The sequence below is a fragment of the Sturnus vulgaris genome, chromosome 14 (genome assembly GCF_052056855.1).
Source record: "Sturnus vulgaris isolate bStuVul1 chromosome 14, bStuVul1.hap1, whole genome shotgun sequence".
Lineage (NCBI taxonomy): Eukaryota > Metazoa > Chordata > Aves > Passeriformes > Sturnidae > Sturnus > Sturnus vulgaris.
The window spans coordinates 16,418,355-16,436,637 of record NC_142256.1 but is presented as its reverse complement, the minus strand read 5'-3'; the positions used below and the strand labels follow the sequence as shown (position 1 = coordinate 16,436,637).

Below are 18,283 nucleotides of genomic sequence, written 5' to 3'. Positions count from 1 at the left end.
AACCATCTCCTGCTTCGAATTCTGGGACAGAAGAGGGTTTCCTATTAGTTTCCTTAAACTTAAAGGGAATTTAATTTTAAACTCAGCTGAATAGAGACCCTCCATGAATCAGATGATAAAACCATTTGCAAGTTTTTCTTCTTGCTTGTCACCAGGTCAGGCGTTATTGGTTTCTGTCTTAAATGCCCTGGCTGGCATTTCTTTTCAGTCCCTGAAGTATTTTTTGTTGTTTTTTAATACACTCTGTGCCTAAAGGGACAGATGCTTGGAAATGTTTACATTTTTCACTTGTTTCTTGGAAATCATGACCCATAGATAAAAAGAATATTTCTGCAGCAATAATTTGGCACTTAAAGAGTTTCTAGTCTTACTGATTGTTTGAATTAATTTTTAAACCCATCACAGATGTCCATATTTTATTCTGTGACTTCCTTATTACTTAAAATAAGTTGAGAATTATGATGTTTATTAACATTATTGCATTGCTACTGTCATGAGATTATAATATACATAATTTAAACAATGATTTATTGAAAAAAAAGGGAAATAGAACTTAAAGTCTGTCTAGGAATTTGGGGTATTTTGAGTAGTCATCTTTCAATAAATCCAAAATAAATATTATAGCTATGCCAAAGGACATTTCTACCTCTTTGAATACTAATATTGTTCCTGTAACTTCAGTGTCCTCTCCACAGTGGTTTATTTCAATTTTACTAAAATTAGGCAGAACAATCAAATTGCCTTGAATTCAGCTGGATTAGGACTTTGTGTTTGTTTAATCCAAGGTTCCTTCTCCCTGGCTGATTTTGTGTTTCTTCTTATTTGACAATTAAAAGGAAAACGAAAGCTTTTCTTGGGTACAAAATCATGTGCAAAATCAGACCCATAATGTACCACTAAAGCTGAAGATGAACGAAGCACTAAAATCATCCCATGCCCCTTCCTTGTACCACTTCTTGTGCCCAATCTGAAAAATAAGTATTTTTGCAGGCCAGAGCACTCTTTATTGTTTTTCAGGATATTTTCACTTTCATTCTTCTGCTGCAAAGAATCTATGTCTCTAGAGACAGACTGTTGCTTGCATGTTTTCCAATCCACATTTAAATCAGAACCCATGACATATACCTAGGATTAATTTCACACATTGCTTCAGCTCTGAGGTAGAAATACTGTTTTCTCACAGCATTATGTGACAGGTGTCACGTGCTTTTTGTGTCAGAAAACCTTCTGAGAGAGACAGCAGCTCTTCTAGAGCTCCAGGACCACAGCCCTACTCCTAGGAATACGATCATGTTCCAAGACCCTCTTAACAGCCCTGATTAAAGGAGCTGCCATTCAAGGGACAGAAGCAGCAAGAAGAGATCTTTTTGCTTGTTTGCCATTTCCTAAGCCTGGGGTTACTTCACTTTTATGTGGACTAGCATGGGCCACAGCCACCCAAGGGGCCAGAGAATTATTTGCATGGATGCTGAGGGTTAGCCATGAAAATCACAAAAGGAGGAATGTGGGAGGGGTGGAGGTGGCTGGATGGAGTCAAAAGCAGGAGAGCCAAAGGCCTCTGAAGAGACATTCACGTCCTGGGCTGCACTGAGTGTAAGACTCTTTTGGTTTGTTTTTTGCATGTGTGTGTCTTGCATTCCCACACCACAAAGCTGCTGCCTCTATCCTGATAGCTCCAGAGTTCTCTGTGTCAGACACAGCTGAGCATGGATTGTACCTGAGCATAGATTTGGTGGCTCTGCCTTGCCTTTGCACAGGCAAAAAGCACCAGCCCTGCATTTACAGCCATGGGATGGTGTAACTGGAAGGGAAGTCCTCCAACTGCAGCTGAGCAATGTTTCCACAGAGATTTACTACCAGTGACTTCCAATGCCTAACACTCTTCTCCAGAGTTCTCTGCTTCTGGTTTGGTCCTTGATTAATTAAGGGCTTGACACTGTGAAACTAAGAATTTTTCCCAATAGCATTATGTACAGGAAAGAGCAATTACAGGCTCAGGATTGAAATCACTAAATGCACTGCACATACACTGTTGGATTCATTCCACTGAACTAAATTCGTAATTAATGGTATTTTCACCAAAAAAAAAGCAAATACAGTAATAACAGTAAGTCAAATATATTACATTGTGAGACATGGGTTTCAAAAGAACAGGCACCGAAGTTGCCAAGGCCTCCTGTATTTAGACAACTACCTCAGCTCTTCTTTCCACTCAGCTGAGATCTTCCCAGCATTTACCACAGTTGTACCCTGACCTTAGAAGCTGATTGTTATTATCATCATGTCAGAGTTCCCTTCTGACTTAACAGGTGATTGGTTAGAAGTTCGTCAAGCCAAGTCAACATTTATTTTTAACAACTGGATTACCAACAGGCACTGGATATGCCCCCATTTCCCTGTTCCCTGATGTAGAGTCCCTGCCCTGGGGCTCTGGTATTTGCTGACTAAGGAGAGTGCTTGTAGCCTGTTCCCAGAACAGACCCCAGCCACAGCTCAGAGTTGTTACTGGGAACAGAAGAGGCAACACCCTGCATCAGCAGAGTGATAACTGGTAGTTTTAGACAGTTTTTCAAGTAAGTTGCTACAGGCAGAAGGTATCTGCACTGGCAGAGCCCTTGCCACAAGCAGTCTGTGCTTTCTACAAGATCTTTCCACAAAAGGATAAGCTTTTTTTCCCAGCACTTGGGCATTTCCCTTTGCTGCTCTGGAGGCTCCTCCTATGTCTTTACCAGGAATATGACAGCCAGGCCTGCTTCCACCATTGCTATTTGAAGACAGCTGCTGGATGAGTCAGGCAGCTCTGGACTGGGTTTGAGAGAATACAAGGAACACACAGTTTTCCAGACAGCCACTAATGGTCAAGCATGGAAGAAACATAGTTTGATTATTGAATGCTGACTACTCTATTGCACAAGCATGTTAGGAACAAAAAAGTTATGCAAAACTAATAGTAGATTTCACTTTTCATATTTAACTGTTTTATTGTAAGCATGTACAATGCCCCAAAAATATTTTTTGTTGAGAATAAAATGAGCCAGCATAGCATAGATTTTAACATCCTTCTGCTTCTTTACAGTAAGACAGATGATCATGATGTTTAAGTTTTCCCTTTACTAGTTTAAAACTTTCCACTTTATCTCATAGTCCTTATGCTGAGATACTTCAGAGTTCGATTGTACAAACAGTGAATAGAGACTTGGATTTTTTGTTGTTGGTTGGCTTTTATATATACCGAATTTAATTATGGAAAATCATAACATTCTCGTTGCTAAACACTCTCTATAGATCCAGTAGTGAAATATCATCAACCATGCAACCTAGTCCACCACCTGGTCCAAAGAATTTTCACTGAGGACTCACAAAATTACTGTCCCAATGATGGGCCAACAGTACCCTTGGATGAGCTTAGTAAATTGGAAAGACTAAGTGCAGTCTCCAAGGGACCATAGAAAAATAGGAGGGATCAAAGAATCTCTTTGTTTGCAATTCAAGTAAATACACCACAGGCAAAGGAGACACAAAACCTGAACTATGCTCTTAAGACTTGGAGATAGCAAAAGGAATCTGACAAGATAGTGTGTGAGAAAGCAGGGATTACCACTGCCTGTGTTGCTGCTGCTTGAATCAAAGGGCTGTCTGCATTTTTACTGGCATAGATGAGCTGCCATGTATCTGCTGGCACAAGTATGATATTGATAAAAAGAACATTGTTCCCAGTCTAATTTATATAGCTCCAGAAACAGTTAAAGGAAAAAGATGTCACTCACCCCAAGAATATCCGAGGAGATCTTTATCAGCCTAATTATAATGATTTGAATTTATGTATCATGATACATCTATGTGGGTTTCCTGCAGATTACATTGGAAATGGAGCTTCTTAGAACAAGTCAGTGCAATCATTTTATCAATGTTACACACAAACTGGTTACTGAAGCAGATTTTTGCTGTATCACTAAACATGGATTATTGGAATTTCCCACAGGAATATATTGCCCTGAATTAACAGCCTGGAAAAAAAGAAGCTTCTAACACTGCTGTGCTGAGTAGCATCACAATATGACTGTGAGATGTCAGTGGCCACTCTAAGCTATTAGGGGTAAAAATGTTTTTTCCTGGATCTAGCCATAAGTGCTTAGGTGATTTGCAAATGGAGCCCTAAGGACTCACAAACAGCAAGCAGCAAGACAGATCCTCTGGAAAAAGTCAGTTGAAAACCTTCCAGTTCTTAAACAAAGAGATTTAGAGATTTTTCAAGATTTTCTGAAGTTTTTTCCTAGAACTCCCAAGGAGCTGAAGTTGTTAGGGAAGGTGCAAGCCACAAAGGATGTACATGAAATATCTCTGGCCGCTAGACCTCACCACTGGAAGAACTGGAATTCTAGGAAATAACCCCAAAACAAGGCTGTTCTGTGGCCCAAAGCATGAGGTTTTCCTCCTCAAGAGGTGCCTCAGGCAGAAGTCAATGATGTGACTCTGGTGCCACTGTGACTGGCAATGACCTCCACTGCTGGAGATGGGCTCTGCTTTATTTGGAGAGGGAAGACAAAGCATGATGGAGGAAATGGCTGTAATGCAGAATAGAAACATGAAACACGGCTGTGGGAAGCTCGGTGAGCAAGACAGGAAAGCACCCTGATAGGGGATGGAGGGCACAGCTGGGGTAAGGAATATGACATCTGATGGCATCCTGTACCACACACAGGGCAGGGCTCTGTGCCTGCTGGTGCATCACCACCACTCTCATGTTAGGATTTGATGTTAGGAAGTTCTTTACTCAGAGGGCAGTGAGGCACTGCAACAGTCTGCCCAGAGCTGTGGCTGCCTCTTCTCTGGAAGTGATGAAGGGCAGGTTGGATGGGGCCCTGCACAACCTGATCTAGTGGGTGTCATCCTGGCAGGGGGCTGGAACGAGATGATCTTTAAGGTCCCCTCCAACCCAAGTCATTCTGTGATTCTGTGCTCTCACACATGCTGTGGTGCATAGCAACTCGCCTGCTGGGCCATCTGCTGAGCTGCCTGGTACTTGGATTAGGACTGCGACTCCTCATTCCTATGTGCAGCTTTTCAAATCCTCTTCACTGCAAACCTTCTTCTCCTGCTTGATCCATTACATTATCCATCCTCATCAGCTGGGACTGGCTGCTAGGACAGGAGGTGTTTGGCAGCCTTTGTATTGTCTCTTACCCCTCAGATCAATACCCTCACCTGGGGAGAAGCATTACACACACTTAGCTTCACTCTGTGTGCTGCCCTATCAAAAAGAGTCATCATTTCAAAGGTGGTGCAGGAATCTCCCAGCCAGCAGCCAGCATCTGCTTTTGCATTCTGTATTTCTAGGTCTCCAGCATACTGTTGGCCATGAGTCATGCAAATCTTATGCCAGGCAAAGCAAAAATGGCTGCACCATGCATAGATTTAATCTCTCAAATAGAAAGTGAGATGTTTCAGTGAATTTTCTCTTTCTAAGAAGTTACCATTTCTCTGCAACTCTGCATTTATTTCTCACCATAATTCTATCTGGCTGAAATATCTTTTTGTGGAAAACTTTGTGAGCGAGATGTTACATAAAATGAACTGAAACTGTGCATACATATTCATATCCATTCATTGCCTCCAGTTTCCAATCACAAGCTGGTAAATGCTGCCGTTTCTGTACCACATACCATCTCTCCCAGTGTCACTGGAGCTACCAGGAGCTCTGATAATACTGGCAGATCTGGGGGTTTTCACTGGGATGCAAAATCCTCCTACCTGCTTTTCTCTTCCCACACCCTTGTTGCTGAGGACCACGGCTTTGTACTTGATCTGTATTCAGCCAATTCATAGAAGAGCTAAAGACAAAAGCCTCGAGCTCAACCTGATATTCAAGTTCAGTGTTTAAAGGCAATGAGATATCACCTGTCACAAGGTACTGTTGTTACTCGTAAGGAATATATAGGAAAACAGTTCAGATAATTTAAATGCTCCTCATAAATATGGTCATTATAGGTTAGTATTTGAGACTACATTTTTTAGCTTCTGGTTTCTCTCTAAGCTCCTGTTTTGCTAAAGAACGTGAGGTGCCATTTCTATTTCAAGGGTTTTTTCTGATGAGTCTAAGTACTTTGTACAGGAAACCTTTTCAGAGAGGACAGAGAGGTATTCCAAGCAGATTTGTGCAAACTCATAAAGGCAAATGAAAGCTTCACATCTAACCCTCCAGTCCGACTGTACAACTGCCCGACTCCAGCAGCTTATTAAAGCCAGTGCTTACTTGGCCTTTCTGTTCTTTATGAATTCACTTGACTCTGGAAAGGAAAAGTTTAATGTTAGATGGTATAGACTCAGTTGTGCTACAACACCATATTTCATTGCTGCTGTTGCTGTGCAGGCTCATGTGCCTTCTCTTGTTATCCCAGCATGGAGCCACAAAGGTTGTGCCCCATGAATGGAATCTGGAGTGATTCTGCACAACCATGTTTCCACTCAAAACAAGTACTCTGACTGCAGCAACCAGAGCTGGAAGTCAGAAGTGACCAGCTGCCCTACAACGAACTGATCTTATGCTTTATGCCCATTAATAGTATAAGGTCTTACATCTGAGTGCTCTCCTTTATCTTTTATTCATATGCATAGATGACACATAAAATACCTGCTTTCTTTAAAAAACCCCAATCTCTGAACTAAAATCTACAACAATATGCTCATACAGAGATCCCAGTTCCATTTCCAAATCCAGTAAGCCCGAGAAACAAGTCAAACTGAAACCTGTCTGTGGGTGCATTGTGAGTTCTGAGTATATCAGAATTAGACCCATGACTGCTGATGCCTTTACATAGCTGAGGTTGCTAAACTACAGGCAAATCATTCCTTAGACCTGTCACCGGAGTGCATCTCTATGACTACCCCTCTCCATCACTGTGTTCTGGAAAGGGCTGCACAGCTACAGCTTCACACAAGCTCCCCTTGACTCTTCACCTCCCAGACTTTTGTCACCCATTCTCAAATGGCAAGTTTCACTAAAGCATCTCTGACCCCACGATAAGGTAAGTGCCACAGTGAGGAGAGTTTGTAGAGACTGAGAGCAGCAATGCAAATAAGCTTAATCTTCACCCAGCTAACTACAGCTTATCTGAAAGCTGTCCATGTCTCCCAGCTTCTGCCTTGGCACAATTTCATCCAGTTTAACAATCAAGCTGTTTGCCCCAACAAAGAGCACTGGCAAACATCTCTGCAGCCCATCTGGACTACCCTAATGGGTAAACTGCTTTAATCTACCAACCAGCAAAACAAGCTTACTTACAAGTTTTAGAAGATCATTTCAAGGACCAGGAAATATAATGAAATGCATATAGGTCCCTTAGGAGGACAACGTAACAAAACTGCAGAGGGCATAATTCATATTGCGTTCCACTTAGCAATGCTGCTGTTGCTGATTAAAACTGGGCAGTTTGCTGAGCATATGCAACCCTGCCCTGGAAAGGACAGGCTGTAAGTTTGCTCTTCTCCCAGCTGCAGACTTCTGTGGAGAAAATGCCTGTTAAAATCTTATTCACTCCAAAGAGAGATTAATCATAGTAATTCCACTTAAGGGTTTGAGATAAATGCAATCTCTGGCAATGGTAAAGGGTTTGACGGAGTCCAAATGAGGGTTTGAACTCCACAGGGGACAAGAAAGCCTCTAACATCCTCTCCTTCAGTGTGAGGCTGAATACTGGTTGAGGTAGAAAACAACCAATTACAGCAGCAAACTTGTGATGAAAGTAAATAAACAACCCAGATGAGTCCTAAACTACTTGTTTACTTTCTGACACAGAAAGTCAGACACACCCCAAGGTCTAAGGCACTAGGGGTTGGCTTGGGACTGAAAATTAGGAAAGTATCTTATTAAACCAGCTATTCACATCCACCATAATAGGAAATGCTGCTAGTCATTCAAGTTCTATCCCTTCACTCAAGGAGGGTTAACGAAGAAAATTTTAAACCTTGTGCAGTTTAGGATCAAGACTTGTTGCATCTTTGGCTCTCTTTGTACCTCTAATTTAATCCTCTTCTATAAATTTTATGCTAAATTCGGGATTTTCTGGAATGCTTCAAATCCAAAGGTCTCTTGCATAGGGGGAACTTATCTGCAGAAAAGTAACAAATTTGTGTAACTACAAAAATAACACCAAGAAATCTCTAATAGGATTGCATGCACTGAACTGGTTAAGGTTTTTGCCGTGGGCTTCTTCCCTAACACACAAAGCAATTAGAGGCCTCATATGTCACATTCATATGTCGCATGAATAATTTGTTTATAAGTAAACATATATATTTAAAGAGAAGATCTTCCAGATTAATTACAAATCGGCTAAATTAACTCATGGCTCGGTGCCATTCCATGTCCCACCTCCTGCCAGGGGAAGGTCTGGCAGCTTCCAGCTGCTCTGCTGTGGGTTCAGAACTACTGATGCTCCTGGGATCAGTGGGGCCAAGGGCAAGGCAACGCTCATCAGGGCATAGTGCTGAGAGGGGCGAGGGGTTTGGTGCTCAAGATGCTTCTAGCATCTGCCATAACATCTTGGCTATAAAGTAAGAGGCCTCCCTCTGCAAGTAAGGAGGCTGCTGGGCTCATTCCTGGGGACAAGGGTGCTTCTGCCACAGCTCATGTGGGTGGAGGGAGGGCTGGGCTCTACTTTTCACCTAAGTGATTTGCAGTGCCCCTCATTTACTGAATCAACCCCTGGAGCTTGAACAAAAGCTCGTGGTGCCAAGGTATAGAGGGAGCACACAGAGGCAGCAGAGGAGGATGAAATGACCCTGCTCTTGTTCAGGTTCACAAGCCAGCCTCACAAAGATATTCAGGCAGCTGAAGGTGCAGGCAGGTACCTGGAGCTACTTACAAAGAGCCTCGGCACATTTCTGTATATCTGGTATTTGGGAACCTGCCAGACTACCCCAAAAAGGACAATGGACTCAAATTTCCTGTTTTTTTTCCTCAAAGCTTGCTCTCTCTGACAGATTTTCCCTTCCGCGCATGCCTTTGCAGAGTGAATTTTCAGCAGTCCCTGTGTCCTTTGATGCCTCCAAGTACCTGCTCAGTTCACTGGAGTGTGAGGTGCCACTGTTTTACTCTGTGAATTTGATCTTGCAGAGAACAAAGCAAAAAGACTTAGAACTGCCAAGGTGTCATTTTTTAATACTCTGGCATGCTCAGAAATTCTGTTGTGATTTCCTTCTATGTAGTCTAGGGTTAATGAGTCTGAAAAGAATAATGGAAAGAAAATAAATAATTATATAGCCTCTTTTTTTTTTTTTTTCCCAACATGTCCCAAATGTCACCTTTGACCTGGTTTTCTATTTCTGGCATGGACTAAACTCCCTCTATTTATTTAGCAGCTCACATACCATTACAGTAACATAGCAACAGTACTTTCAGTTGTGAATATGGAAAAAAAAAAAAGCAAATAAAAAAAAAAGAACATATGAATATACCAAAACTCTTGAAGCATTACAGTCTAGTAACACTTCAATAAATGCTTCTTTATTCCCCCCCCTTAAATAACAGAATTATTAAGCTTCCAGTCTGCAAACTCAAAAGAGAGGGATGCAAAAGGGAACCAAAGCAGAGTCACCACCACGAAGCCTGCTTTTCCTATAACAATCTGATTGTTGCCCAACCTTTGTGTTTGTTTGTTTTAATGATGTTTCAGCTTGACTATTTATGAGGTTCAGAGCAGATGAAAGCAGGAGTTTGGGGAAGATTCTGAAATAATGATGGGGTTTAGCTGGTGGTTTTCCACCACTTTTCAAAACCAGTTCACCATTATTCTATAATCCATAGCTCAAGGCTGATGTGACACTCAGTCATCTGTCCAAAAGGAATATTTGAAAAAGTATTAAGGGTAACAGTAATAGGAGTAATGGGAGTAACAGTCCCATTTTCAGTTAACAGTCCAAATCTCACTGTTTTACTGGGAAAAGTGAAGAAAACCAGTGAAGACCTGTAAAAGTAATTCTGGAGTCAGGGAAAAGGACCCAGTGAAAACATGTTGCAAACCTTTTTTCAGTGGGAGTAAAGCACTTGAAAATCTCAAAAAAACGAATTCCCCGAACTACTTGAGTTCTTCTTATTTTTAAACCTAAGGCCTCAGTGAGAATGCAGTTATTTTCTTAGAATGGGTTCAAAATGTTGAACTTATCAAAAATAAAACTTCTTAAGCTTGCAAAGCTTCCACTATAAATATTAGTAAACAATCCAGATGATGTAGCTGGAACAGCAGTGAACACTTGGTGAAGGAGTGTATCACTTCTCCTGAAACTGTTTCTTCATTGCTACTGTACACTCAGCTGGCATCTCTTCAGATGTTTCTCCTCCTCCCATAGTGATCTGATCAGCTCACAGTCCCCTCTAAATGCTGGAGGCTTCTCTGTGGAACCAGCAACAGCCCCTGGAAGCGCAGCTTTACAGCAGGCACACAAAGCCGGCTTTCCCAGGGCTTAGAAACCAAGGACTTTGGTAAGGTTTGTGGCTTTACTGCTCAGTTTGTAAAGTCTACAAGTAAAACACAGTTCATGCTTGTTCTGAACTATTGGCTTCTCCTTGGCACGACCAGTTTGTGTCAGCTTGAAAAAATGGCTTCACAACTGTAAAAACTTTGAACTTCTACAAACAGTTTGCAAGTCTGGTATGTAAAAATAGATTGTTCACTAACTATGTGCTCTGCTAACATCACAACAGTTGCAAAATTAGAAAGGGTCCCCTTATGGCCATTATTCTGTCCAACAGAAATAGGAATACGTAACCCACAGTCTCAAGACTTGGGAGTCACAGGATGGACATTTATCACTAACAGGCCTTACAGAAAGTATGGTATTTTAAAAAAAGCATTGTCAAAAATGAGCCAAAAACTTTCATATGACATTCTAAGTTCAGTTTAAATTAACACTCTCATATAAGTAATTTCAAATTCATACTAATAACAACATTTTACTGCCTTTATGTAAAATGCTCTATGAAAAGGGATCCTGGATAACTGAAATGTGTTGTTCAGGGCTTTTGTGGAAAGCTACAATACAGTTTTGACTGCAGGGGTCAGGTGGGGTTTTTGGCATCAGGAGGGAAGGGAATAACAAAATCTCTAAGAACAGTTGTCTCATTCTGACAATTACAAAGCTATGAATGAAGTAGCCTCAGAAAGGGAGTATTTTTCTGGCACAAAGACTAGGCACCAGTTTTGGTTTATTTTGAACAAATACTAAGCTGCAGCAGATTTAAAAACTGAGTTTTGCATGGCTATGTGTTTGTTAGCTTGTTCGTTCGTTTATTTTCCTGATGCAACACAAACTGAAACAATTCAAGGACCTTATTGTACAGAAGAAAAAATTTAAAAGTTAAAGTATTGCATTTTATTTAACACTTAAATGAGAGAGAAGAAAATGTATTTAATCTGGCTGGAAGTAATGTTTTGACATGCAAATTTTATTTCAAAACGAGCATTTTTTCCTTGTCTTATCACATTACTAATTCATTTCCAAATCAAATAAAAAGGACAAAAAAACAAACAAAATTACTGTTTTTCTAACAAGTAACATTTTAGGAAGAAACTTGTCCCTTTCCCTAAAAACCTATCAAATTTCATAACCAATACTCATAGCACTTTAATGCATCATTGGTTGAAGTAATGTGTTTTTGAATATTTCCATAGATTTCATGCTACAACAAAGATTTCACCAAAGTACGACTTGTACTGCATTTTCCTCTGAGCCATGTTTGACTGCATCACTTGCTTAATTACCACTTGAGTTAACATTTCCTTCTCTATTTCAAATTAGCATTTTTAAGGCTCTATTTTTGAATGCAAAGACCTGATAACTCGTGGGTTTCTGTTTTGAATAGAAACCAATAGCTGGACATTCTTGTGCACTGAAAACATGCAGTCAAAGATTAAGCTGGGGCTTCAGGACTATTATGGCTCCACCCAAATAAAGAGTTTAAGGGAAATTATTCTGATACACAGGTTGCCAAGAACAGCAGTGTTTTTAGAAATTATTTTTTTCTTAGAAGTCAACCTATCTCTTTAAACATTGCAATTAAACTATCAAAACATCGTTACAATGGAAGAAAATGGTCTAGAATAAACATCACATTTAACCTACCAAAACGAGGCCTGATTTGCACATAGCTAATTACAAATGTTTATTTCCAGTGATGGAAACTCCTTCCTTGAGTTCAATTGTATCAATCTGTACATGATTTCACAGAGAAGGGAACATGTAGACTGCCACACAGGAACTTCTGTTTGAAAGTCTTAATGTTCTCAAAATTCAGTTATTTTTTAAATATAAAAACAGATAGATAGAATATACACTGGGTTTTAAAGTGAAGTAACAACAGAAAAAAATATAGGGACAAAACTTACAACTGGAATGAGCTAAAAGGCTCTGACAACTTTCTGCACCCCATGTGACTCCTACTTCCACCCAGCCTATGAACCACAGTTACAAAATCTGTGCAAATTGGTTAAATAAACTCAGGGAACTTGGGATATTTATCCCAGGAAAGTATAAAAGGTACTCAGAATTCTCTGTTCAGAAGGGACAGGACTCATGAGGTGAGGCCTTCTAAGAAGCATTTGGAAATAAAAAGATTTAAGGTTAAAAATTAAATTCGGGTTTCTTCTGGATAATATTTTTCAGAAACCTCCCCCAAACCCCAAACCAGCAGAAGTACTTGACTTCACAAAGCACTTGGGTATTTCTTTCAGGGAAGGGTGGCAGTGTCCTCTGGTGATGGCAGCCCAAGACTGGATCAGAGAACAGATGCTATCCATCCCACATGCCCTTCGCAGTGCTCTGTGACTCCTGGTCCTATTACTTGAGCAAAGTCTTCCACAATTCTACTTTACTCTTTCTACTTAGTAACTTCCTGTTTGTTCTCCTGATAAATACCAGAACTTCAGCTAAAAATGGAGAAGTTGCCTAGATTCTCTTATCTTCTAAACCCCCAGCCTTGGTGTGCTGCGGTTGGGTCCTGGCAGATCCTCCAACAGTCAGAGATGCTGGGCTGGGCTCTGCTGTACCCTTCTGGCAGCACTTACTGCCCCACACACAGACACAGCAGCAAAGAACACTGCTCCACCAGCTTTTGCCATCGGATACATTTATTTACACCTCTGTTTGTCTTTACAGAGCAGACACTCCACAAAGAAGTGTGGTAGGAAGTGCAAAGCTACATTTTCTAATATGGGTCCATTTGGGACTCTTGCTCTAGAGATGCTGAAAAGGAATTTTGATTTTCAACAACGTTTGAAGAAATCAGTCACTCAAGTGGGAAACTTGCCCTTTTTTGAGCAAGTGGTCTTTCCTCATCAATTTGTATAGTACTGAAGATCAAAAATAGCTCTTCAGTGGGGGTACAGCTGCATAGTGTTGATTTAAATAGAGCTGCAGTGACTCACTGCAAGCAAGCATCTGTATACGGCCCTTTACTACTGCAAACCATGTAACAACACTAACAGCAAATAAACACTAGCAGGGCATTCAGAGGAGCTACCACTGCTGTTCCACACTTGTGTGACAAACAGTGGGACAGGGATTTGAGGAGATGTTGCAATTAGCTGTGTGTTAAAAATCCCATCCTTCTTCTTATCAGCACATGAGCAATGTGTCTTCTCAATAGCACTGGTCTCTTATTTAATTAGACATTCTCTGGGTCATCTTCTATATTGTTTTTCCTTTCATCTTGACTTTTTGCACTGGCTGTGTTAAACCCGTTTTTGCAAGGCCGTGAAACCATTCCTTCCTTCCACCTCGCCCAATAAATAAACAACAAATAATAACAGTCAGCGATCAGATATATTTCCACATGAAAACTATCAAGGAGCCAGCTATTCAATGCTGACATTACAGAATTGGGATGGATGTACTCAGCACCAATATAAGGAAGTGTAAACCCATCAAATTTAAAGCAGATTCCCCCATTACATCTAATTTCCTACAGAGGCTAGTATTCACTCATCCACTAACATGAACAGCAAAAACCTTAAGTGGGTTTTTCCTCCTGTGGGGTTAAATGTCAAGTTATGACTGATACTTTCATATTTTTGGTCTAAAGCAGGATGGACTTTACCTCCATCGCCACCACTTAGTTTTTGTTATAGCTTCTTCCTCTCTGTCTTCTGCCCCATACCCAGCTTCCCTCCAGCTTTGGCTGTTCCCTGGCACCCCTCAGGCCCACGCAGACCTGGTTGGTGAGAAAAGCTGGAACCAAGTGGGGAAATGAAAGCAGCATAGCTTTCGGGTCACACTTAGAGGACAAAGAACTGCAAAGCACACCAAATACTCTCCTGGGAGACTCCTTGCACAACTGCCTCTATAGATAGGCTGACATGGTGGTTTCATGGCTCAAGTATCAGATTGAGAGAAAAGCATTGTCCCTGCCATTAAATCACTATTAAAGTTTTTTCCTGCTGTAGAAAAGCTCCCTGTGCTTTCTAATGAATTCTTTGTGTTTAGCATTAAGCTCTCTGTTTTTACAGAAAGTTACACTTGGGTAATTAATCTCATGTTCGTTTCCTGCACATGCATGAGAGCAGCCTTTGTTAGGGAATGATAAGACACTTCTAAGAATAGTGCTACTAAGAGCATCGGCTTTGTGAGACATTACAGGAAAAATATAGACTCTTAACACCTGCTTTTCACTTTCAAAGTTTTGAAAATAATGTTCTGCTTACCTAGAGGAAAATTCTAACTTATTTATGCATAGAAAGCCTAATTGCTTTCATCAGAGAACGAATATAAATGAAGGCATACTTTGGTCTTTAGGTTCTAATCTTGGAAAGATTAATTTGTTTAATTTTATAAACACTGCAAATATTCCCAGTGGCTTCAGCAGGACTATTGCAATCTCACAACCTGAATTCATTGCTTTGTCTGATTGTTTAACTACATATTCCATTGAAATTAAATAGATTTTCTTAGTGATAGATGTAATGGAAGAAGGATTAAGAATTTATCTGTGTGTAAAACACTGGACCCTCCAGTCAGAGCTTACAAAGGCCGGATGCTGAACTCAGGAAAATGTAAACTGAGATACAACCCCATGAGAGCAAACGAGGCTGGGCAGTGTCTGAGAGGTCCCATGAACAGCAGGCCAAGCAGGGACTTGAAGCTCCCTGAAAGGTCGGCTCAGACCATGGGCTTTTCCAGCTGAACACAAAGGGTGGTGTTGAACTCGGGGATTTATGTATGTTGTCAGTTCAGAACCAGAGCCAACACCATTCTCCTGTAAGCGGTTGACACTTGACACCTACTGAAGTCAGTTTGAAAAGTCATTGTTTTAAAACTCTGTTGTTTTTAAGCAATCACTGTGGTTCAGCCCGAGTTATCTGCTACCCCACTGCAAGATGCACTAGCTGCCATGCTGGTGACATTCTATGAAAAATAGGGGAAAAGTAGTTTACAACAGGTGAGAGACAATTTCCATTTGGTTTGTAGCATCCACTGTGTAACCAGTCATATGAGAAAGAACATTAAGCTTTGCTGTACTTGCACCAGATTTCTTTCTGCTTTTTTATGGGCAAAGGACTACCTTATCCTCCTAACCAGTAAACAAAGCTTAATCTGCAGAGATCTGGCTAATCTAGTGGTTGATGTTTGGAGAATAATGTAGACCAAATTTCCCCTGGTTTTGTAGAGCAGAATTTGGGCAGAGCACACTGCAAGTAGCCTTGTGAGTTGATCAGAGCCCCTGTTGTAACTACTATCTTTCCTGTATAATGGGGGCTTTCAAATCCCAGCTTTATCACATTCTGTTTTCTCTGCTTTGCCCTTTTTTGAATATTGAGTCATCAAAAATAGCTTCACTGACAGAGTTACTAATAATACCAGGTGAATCAGTGGCTCTTACACTGTGCCTGCCATACAATGCTATTAGTACACTCGTTACAAAATATAGCAAAAATGAGATGCCCATAATTTATTTGCAGCTTCCACGAGAAACATCATAGTTCGAATTATTTTCGAATTGGAAAGTGCTACTGAACTAGGCAAATATTCAGCCACTGCAATGCAATACTGCAGTCTACAGGAAGAAACTCTGTCTTAGAATAAGTTAAAAATAATTCTAACATCAGTAAATTATCCTTTCTGCTAGTTTTTAGCCAAAGAAAAAATGCACTACCAAATGATATTCACAAGATATTCGTCCACAAGACAGTTATGCCTCATATTACTGAGAAAAGCTAACATCAGCACTCCAGAGAAAATGCTGATAAACAGAAGTGAATACGACAAATGATGTAAGCTGTGCATACGGCCTGGAGTGCCAGAGGCATGTCCAGTGGCATCCTTCGAGTACGGTGCAGAGCTCTAGAGGAAGTCAGGTTAGGGCATGACTCAACGGGTATTACCGATTCCATAAGTGTCACAGCAGAACATAACAGCGCACCTAATGAAGAACCATCACAAATGAGTATGTAAAATGGCCCACGAGGGGCTTACATTTTTAATGCTGCCCCAAGCAAATTTTTAAGGGTCATTTATTCCTATCCAGAGTGCTTTCCTCGCACTCCTGTAATGAGACAGTTTCCTATGCTTGCAACACTTTTTGTTTTCCTTTTTTTTTTTAGTTTAGACTAACAGCCAAGCAGATAGAGAATGAAACAAGGGGGCTCATAGCGCAGTTGCAGATCTCCATGCAAGGCTCGCTTCTTCTCCCCAGCCCCCTTCACCTTTCAGCTCTCAGGAACCTTACAGCACAGCATCTTCCAGCACCTCTTTATCACAGATCAGAAAGCTTTCTGAAGCTTTCTGCTAACAAATGCATTTTTCATTGGTAAATAAAACTATTGTATATGTTACCTTTAGCAAGTGTCACAGAAATTACAGACCATCTTAACAAAGCCAAGCCTCAGAATTTAAGTTATTAGAATTTTGGCTGTTTGGGGTTTTTTTCCCCCGCCTTTTTTAGGATGTTCTTGTCCTTCCCTGGAAAAGTGACATCTGCAATTCTATTGCAAAAATTCTGTTAGTTACGGCAACGTTAACTGAAACCGAAATGTGGTTTTTAACCTAAAACAGGTTGCATAACAGCTGAAGCACTATAATCTTACGAGTTAGGAAAGGTTAATTCCAGAGGGCACAAGAATGTCGGTGGAAATTAAAATACTTCATAGGCGCATGGACTTGGAAGTCTTTTTGTTTTGGTCAAAGGTTAAGCCGAAACGGGAGAGATATTTCAAAGGAAGAGCCAGACAGCGACCACATGCCGAAATCCCTTTAGCGAAAAAAAAAAATCAGAAAAGCCTCTGCACTTACGTATCTCTTGAGTTTCTTCTCGGGGGGTGATTTGATGAGCCATCCAGTGCAAACCACGTCCCCCGAACTCATCTTCCCCCCCGTGCACGGAGCGGCGGAGCGGGAGCCAGGGTGCGGGCTTCCTGTGCGTGCGTGCTTGTTATGTGGGTATGTGTACGGATGTGTGTCCGTGCGTGCGTGTGTGGGCGCTTGTGTGTGCTGGGATGCGTGTGTGTGTGCTGGGATGTGAGTGCGTGTGCTGGGATGCGTGTGTGTGTGCTAGGACGCGTGTGCCTGGATGCGCGTGTATGCGTGTCGTGTTCGCCCGTGTGTGCGCCGGTGTATGCGGGCGTGTGTCCGCCCGTGCGGGTGCGCGTCTTTGTGTATTGTTCCCAGCCAGTTCGCACCCGCAGCAATCAGCTTCCTTCAGCTGCGTTCTGCTGCGGCTCCAGCCCGCGGAAGAAGTCATGACATTGATCACTGACATGGCCAGCCCTCCCTCCGCCGCCAGCACAATGCAACACACCGAGCACGTGATGGGCGGCCGGGGCTCGCCGCCGTCGGCTGCGACACCCGCGGCAGCGGCAGCGGGCGGCTCCCGCGCCCGGCCGCGCATCGCCCCGGACAGCCCGTCCCTGCACCGCGGGAATGCCAGCTATCCCTGCCCGGAGCCCCGCGGATGCTGGCAGCCTCTGCCCGGCGGAGCGAGGTGGGCGAGCCCCGCGGCTTAGCCGTGAGAGCGCCGGAGGCAGCGGTGACAGCGGAGATCCCCATGAAGTGGCTTGGGGACGAGAAGGGCTCTGGCCGGAACGGGAGGCAAAACCGGAGCTAGTGGGGTCAGTCCCCCTCCAGTCTTCACTACAGCTTCCAACATCAAACAAACTTCGTTATGGGTTTTCCAGTAGCATTTAGCTGCCTGTATGAATTTAATAGGAATTAACTTGTTTTTTCTGCCCACATAATCACAGATTTTTTAGAAACATACTTTTTCAGAAAGTGACTTCAAGGAGACTGCCGCTCCGCT

At 41.9% G+C, this 18,283-nt stretch overlaps 1 protein-coding gene across 6 annotated transcripts in view; it reads right to left on the bottom strand.

The window, feature by feature from the left end:
* Positions 1 to 17,770, bottom strand: part of GAB3 (GRB2 associated binding protein 3) — an 84,910-nt gene extending 67,140 nt beyond the window's left edge. The window contains exon 1 of one of the 6 annotated variants that reach the window (XR_015806790.1): positions 17,281 to 17,767. Coding sequence is in view for 5 of the 6 variants with exons in the window: in XM_088173266.1 (XP_088029392.1) it covers positions 17,281 to 17,352 (72 nt within the window). In the remaining variant the exon portion in view is untranslated. Of the gene's footprint in view, positions 1 to 17,280 lie in introns of all 6 variants that reach the window. The other 5 variants (XM_088173266.1, XM_088173265.1, XM_088173268.1 and 2 more) reach the window with 5 other exon arrangements.
* Between the last annotated feature and the right edge of the window lie 513 nt (positions 17,771 to 18,283).